The 6,869-nt window shown below is 41.4% G+C and overlaps 1 protein-coding gene across 1 annotated transcript; it reads right to left on the bottom strand.

Annotated features, from left to right (window-relative positions):
* Positions 1 to 2,297: 2,297 nt before the first annotated feature.
* On the bottom strand, positions 2,298 to 3,557 carry MELLADRAFT_102504 (uncharacterized protein; the record flags this gene model as incomplete). Its single annotated transcript, XM_007405061.1, has 1 exon — positions 2,298 to 3,557. The coding sequence occupies one exon, from the start codon at positions 3,555 to 3,557 to the stop codon at positions 2,298 to 2,300; it is 1,260 nt and encodes a 419-aa protein (XP_007405123.1).
* Positions 3,558 to 6,869: the final 3,312 nt, after the last annotated feature.

Raw genomic sequence — 6,869 nt, 5'->3', positions numbered from 1 at the left:
TGGATTTGTCAAGATTGTGGATATTATCATGAAAATTATACTTATAGTCGAGCATACTGAATGGTACATGATTTTGCAATGCTGTTGGACCGGCTGATTTCTCATGAGCACTGTAAAGTGTACAATAATGAGATTTGAATGCGAGTTTCCCAAAATGATAGTCACAACTAAACAGCTTCAATAACCTTTCAATTATGTCTATGGACGTTTCAGTACTAAAGTTCATAAGCTTTCTGATACTGCAGGATGACACCGGAAATCCCCTGATGCAGTGTCATATGGCACGATGATATATGGATCAAATACCTGGCGTAGAGGCTATCAGCCACTAGGAATTGACTCTCAAACAGATATGAACTCACTAATGACAAGAAACGCACTTTTACGGGACAGCTTCAAAAGGCTCCATTAGAAAATAATTCTGCTCAGGACTAATCATCAATGACAAATAAGCGCGGAATGTTTGATAAGACTGGATATTGTGATCTACTTGGCATCAAGTTGTAATTTGGAGATGGTCGTATTAAGCATGAGATGATGAGGTTGCATCATTGCACAGATGGAAAGAGTCTATACTCATATGAACACTGTGTTGTAAGGGTCAAATTGCATAGCAGAAGCATCTCAGGTCTGCATAGTGGGATTCGAGGGATGTTTGAAAATTTTAGACTGAAACATAAGCAGTCAGAACTACACATCAAAACTCGTGGAGGAAGCGCTTCAGAACCATTTGGAACTTAACGCGAATGCAAGCATTTTGGTGTCTTTGGCTAATGCGTTTTCCCTGCATTTTGGAACATACACCTAACAAACCTTGTTGAAGACTATGGCCAGACCGGAACGCAGGTCTTGTTCTCCTTTCCATCACCTTTGATATCAACTTAGAGTCAGAGTGAAGACTCTGGAGGAGGATCAAAATCAAAATTTTGAACTCAAAGATGGCGATGTGTATTCAGACTGCTGCGAGAAATTTCATCTGACTCGTCTTGCTCCGGAAAGAACATCCTAAATGTCACCACGACACATGATTACCCTTGGGAGCGTCTCACAGTTCGAAACAAACTTCGCTGTTGGTGGTTGAACTTGAAGGGCGGCAAAGAAACTCAGGATAAGTCTGCTGAAAGGTTGCAGTCATTCCTCTACGAACCCATGGCATTTCATGGACGCCACGGTATGGGATTTTTTTCTTAGCATAATCTTAAAGCCCATCACAGTAGATTTCACGCCCACAAGTCAATTTAAAAGTTGTAGGTACCGCTCACGAGATTTCAAGGCTCTTGCGGAGTGTATTCTCAAATGGTCTTCGGTCTTGAAGGGCTGAGGAGAGCCTACATGACGTACCTAAGTCAGTCTGACACTTCTTCCTCGCGAGCTTGGGTGTCTGGTGAGGGATTTCGGACTAAGTAATCGGCCGGCCCTGGTGGTCGCGCAGGACAAATTTGCGTTTGGCGTGGTGACTTTTTCACCACCTCAAAATGACCACTTCCTCTCAATCAACCCCTGTGATTGTTTTAACGGTAGCTAGCTGTACCCAGTTCGATTTGAAAATTAGTGTACGTCTCACGTAGTCTCATATACGTCAAATGATGCCGAGCCATAGAAGAAGATGGTGGTATGGATTGGGGATTCCTACCTTCGACGTACTCACAACCGAGGCCAGTTGAAGCGAGTTAAATCAGTTTTCACTGGATTTGACTGGTAACTTCCCTTGATTTGCACTCGAAATATCTCACTTGAACCTGTTTCTTTCGCAAGAGGACTCGTCTTGGATGAATGAACCTCGTTCAAAGACCAAGGATGCTAATTCTGAACTTCTAAACAATATGTTCTCTTCAGAAATAGTGTAGTGTCTCGACTACAGAAGGGGTCTATAGAAGATTCACGCAAGCGGGGCTGTTCGGGTTGTTCCTGATCGCCCACCAAAAGTATGCGATTAGTCACAAGTCCCTATCCAGATCACCGAGCTCGCGAGGTTAAGAGAGCCCTGCGATAGTGCTTGAACTTGAAGTCGTGTTAAGTTAGGAGGAGAGCTGTGTTAAGATTCAAGGTTAAATCTCTTGATGATTCAGCTTATGACGACTGTGATATAATGCGCACTGGTGCCAGGTGTTGGACTTCTTCGACTAGTGCGACCAGATCAACGATGTAAGTTTAACTGAGCTAAACCCATTCGAAATTGCAGATTTTTGTCACAAGATAAGAATCCAATAAATCAATTAACGGAACCGATCAATAAGATATCGAGCCTGAGGCCAATAGAAGAAAAACATGAGGCAAAAAGAGTATCATGATTTATTTCAATTTTTCCAGCCAGAAACAAACTTGTATAACACCTTGGACGGCAAGGCGTGCCTTCTATTCATCCACATCAGATATGCCAGAACCTTGTCTGGAGTCCATTCTCTAACACGATCATCTACCCTAAGGTCTTTGAGATTGAGGACGACTTCAAGATTTGCATCTTGCCAGTTCAACATGTAGCTCTTCAAATATTCCCACCCTGAAATTAGAACCTCCCGATCGCCTTTGCCTCCTGCATGGCTATGATTTTTGATCAGGAATCCTAGAAAAGTGGTTATCAATTTCTTTTGGGCTCGATCAAATGCTCTTCGTACATGTAATTTCATGCCAGTAGATCCATCTTCTTTCATTCTCTGATTCAACTTTGCTTTCAAATCACTAAACAACTTCACCATTTCTCCTTGAATTCCAGCCTCTGCCTCAAGTTCCTTTGTTCCCAACTCTGACAACTTGACCATACTTTCACGTATCCTGGTGTAGATTTTGCGACCATCAGGGGAGATCACAACCTTTTCTTTTCCTTTGGATGGTAGACCTTTATTATTTCCAATGTTATATTTTCTTGAATCTTCCGTCACTTCTGGGACCCTTGATATGGGACGATTTTCAAAAGAAGCAGGTTCAATGATTGAGTGACGCTGATCTTTCATGACATTCGCGAGGTTTCCTACAGATGAGTCATGTGTTTGAAAGCCTTGAATTACATTTGATCTTGAACCATCAAATGTTGGTAAGCTATAAATTGGGACTCCATGATTTGGTAGGTTTCTTGAACCCAAGTCCTGAAGGTGATGCAGCCACATTATAAAATCTGGTGTGATGCTGAAGGGTTTGTTTTGTTGAGATGAATGTTCAAACAGAGCTGTCGCTTGGGGTCCTAACGTGCCCGAGAGTGTATGTGTTTCCCCTGTTTCCCGTGCTACCTCGTTGTTTGTTGTGATTCCAGATGGCAGTGCAAGCGTTAACTCCAATGGCTCTATCTTGTCGAGTTTCGATGTTGTGATGATCCCTGGGGTTGATGTTCCTAATCTTAATGTAGTGTCTAGATTTCCATTTAAATACATCGGCCTTGCCAAGACTGATATGGTGATGAGAGTCATACTTAGAGTCGAGCATAATGAGCTGTACATTTTTCTGCGACGCTGTCGAATCGGTTGATTTCTCACTAAAGCTGCGCTGATCGCGATATGAAGTGAGAGTAGGTCAGAATCGTGCTCGAATTTGCTAAAAAGGTAGTCAAGGCTAACTGATGACATGGAGTTGCCATCACTTGAAAAACCCTCATGATCTTGCATACGAGCACTATAACTGGTGTGTCAGTTATGTTGGTCAAAAACTAGCAGCAAGCAGACACTGACGCTCAAACATGCATGGATTTCAATGACACAACCCGGCACTATGGTGATTAGGCTTGAGATACGGAATAGTGATCCTGCCCAGCAGAACTAATCACGAATACCCATCAAAGATACGAGTACAATTGCTTGATAACACTGAAGATTATGATCTAGTCAGGATAAGCATTTGTGTTGAATTGTGAACGTATTTACATGATGAGGCTCTACCAGGCTTTCATTCAGCACTTCTAGCATGTAACGTTAGACCACTTCCTATGAACTTTGATAATACACTGCATAAGGGTAAAGTTTTTAACCGTAGCATTTCAGGTGTACTGAGTCTCCTCAAGCTGCCTCAAGAGTCATTCTGGACTTCCGGAGTTGTTTCAACAATAAGCGATAGTAGTAGTACCACCTAGTACCACACATGGAAGGTGCACTTCAGAGCCATGTGGGACTCAACGCGGATGTTTCGAAATTTGATGGCCAGACCGGCACATGCGTCTGTTCCATCTTTGCTACAACTCAGATTGTTGTACTACAAGCCAGAGTGAAGACTCGAACCCGAAGACTTGAGGCCGAGTCAGTGTATGCAGCCGCGAGAAATTTCAAAAAGAGCATCGCAAATCTACGCGTAGACAACGAACTTCCTTGCTCCGACCAGATGTCCGTCTCTGCGAGGTATACTAGTCTTTCACTTATTTAAAGGGGACATGTATTTTCACATCGACCATTTTACACTGGATAATCCGGTGTCAATGGGGGTTTCGAGTCAAAATTTGTTTGTGAAACTCTTTAGCAAACAGACAAGTTTTTTAAATTTGACAGTGTTTATTTTTCTGCAAATATACGGTCAACAGCATTAGGGGGGTTCAAGAAGGGCTTTTACACCCCTTTTGTACATTTTACATTTTGTTCGGGCTTCATAAATGTAAAATTTTAAGGTCGTGAACCACGTGAACCACCTCTAAAGGTGGTTCACGGTTTTGCGATCTTGTAATCAGCCTTAAAATTTTCAAATCATGTCCCTGAATTTTTGAAAAGACAGGGACAATTGAGCCAAAAAAAATCACTTCTGCTTCTTGTTGTTTTTTGTTCCTGGATTTCAACAATTTTACCTTTTTTTTCTCTTAATTGTTTTTTTCTAGGTTTTCCTCTTTCATTAACAAAGGATTCTGTACAAAAACAAAAAAAAAGAACAAGAAAAAGAAGCTGAAAAAAAATTGTTGCAACAGTAATTTACAAAGCCATAAAACACAAATTTAGAGCATTTGTCATTTTGCAATCAGGCTTTCTAAGGATTGAGAAACCCTAAAAAGGCTGATCGCAACTCGGCGACCACGTTGTTTGCGTTTCTCTTCTTGAACCGCCCTATTTGGGACACCTAAAAAGGTGTCCTGATTGTTTAAACGGGTTTCAAGTTGGCCAAAAACTGCCTGAAAATGTTTGTACTTTTGCCTCCCAACCCTTGAATTTTCATTCATTTTTTATAGAATAAACACTAGAATGTGCTTCTTGGGAAGGGCTTTCTAGAAGTTTTTTAAAAATTTGAAAGTTATAAGCTATGTTTTTATGTAGGGACATTTGAATTTTAGGCATTTTTTTAACTTGAAACCCCCTAATATTTATGGTATATTTTGCAACATCGGACAACTTGTTGGACTGTAAAATACCATAAATTTATTGACTTGAAACCCCCTACTGTATTTGTAGTTTTCACCAATTCTTATTGTGTCACTGTTTTACTAAAAGAAAACTTTGCTGTTAAAACTCCTGGCTCATAGAACAAAGCCACTCCAATCCCTAGTTAAAAATCATTCTTAGACCCCTGTTATGTAAAAAAGCTCCCACACTATATTTCCTTCCAATTTGTACAGTCAATTTCATAAAGCTTGAAATTGAGGCGTTTTGAAAATTGAGAGGTGGACCGTGCACCACCTGTGACAGGTATTAAATATGCATATAGAATTGCTAATCTGAACAGCATACCCACAAAGGTCTCAAAGAGACTTCTGGTGCAGTCACTACACACAAGGTGCTGACACCGCAGATGTTGGGTTGTGCTGACACTCAACCTGCGCTCCGGCGACTATCCGGCGAGTTCTGCTCCATCCAACAACCGGACCGTAAGTTATTTTTGCTAACCGGACAACTCGGAGAATATCCAGCCAAGTTTTTTTCTTGGAAATCCTGAATCCAACAGTCAAACCGGAGATCTGCCGGATATCCGGCGGTAAGCCCAAAAAGGAGCTCTGTGCCCATCTTTTTTCAAATCTTGATTTTTTTGTTTTTATGTACTTACATATCAAACTAAATTAGATTTCCGGTTCCAATCATCAAATGGGATTTGATTGGATTGAATTGCACAATCCAAAATTAAAATTTGGGTTTTTGGTGCGGGTCAATGTTGATTTGTTTCAATTTTTGTAGTCTTACTGAGAGTGAGGGTGAGGAAAGTGAATACTTTCCCTGTGCTTTTCTTTTTTTCTTCTTTTCTCTCTTTGTTTCTGTTGTTTTTTCGATTGTTTGTCTCTTACATTGTTTTGAAAAACACCTACATGTAATACAGGATATCTGCCGGATATCCGGTGAGGATCAACTTTTTTTGCTGCCTTGTCCGACTACCAAACCGGCCGGAGTATCCGGCTACCGGATGGCTCCAAGGACCCATCCGACCTCCAGATCCGTCGGATGCTCCGTCGGATACCTGACGGATATCCGGGGTCAGAGCTCACCTTGAGCTGACACCACACAAAAGCAAAGGGGGGCTTGCCAAAGCAGGGGGTCAATACGGGGTCAGTGCAAGTTTGCATGTAGTGAGGTGGATGAATGCCCTCCACATGGGTACAAACATCTGGTATAAGGTGTACATCTCCGGGTTCAAACCCCAGTGGATTTCTTTTAAGTCAACACACTTTTTAAGAAGTTTTTCATATTTGATTTGCTTGTTGTCATAAAACAAAAGAATGGACAAACTACGCTGTTTTTGGTTTGCTTGCATTTCTTTCCATCTTTGATTGTAGACAAAAACAGTGGCAAAAAAAAGTAGGAAAGTGAGTCAAACATGGGAATCATCGTCAACGTCGCACATCACAATCAGGGATTCTGACTGCTGCACTACCAAGGAACAAAGAGCCTGGGGTTGTTAAAGGATTTGACACTGTATGTTGTTCAATCTGGCAGGTAATTTTGATACCTGTCACAGGTGGCACACAGTCCACCTCTTGATTT

Source organism: Melampsora larici-populina (assembly GCF_000204055.1).
Source record: "Melampsora larici-populina 98AG31 unplaced genomic scaffold MELLAscaffold_3, whole genome shotgun sequence".
NCBI classification, from domain to species: Eukaryota; Fungi; Basidiomycota; class Pucciniomycetes; order Pucciniales; family Melampsoraceae; genus Melampsora; species Melampsora laricis-populina.
The sequence above is the reverse complement of the archived record's forward strand: the minus strand, read 5'-3'. Positions and strand labels throughout refer to the sequence as shown.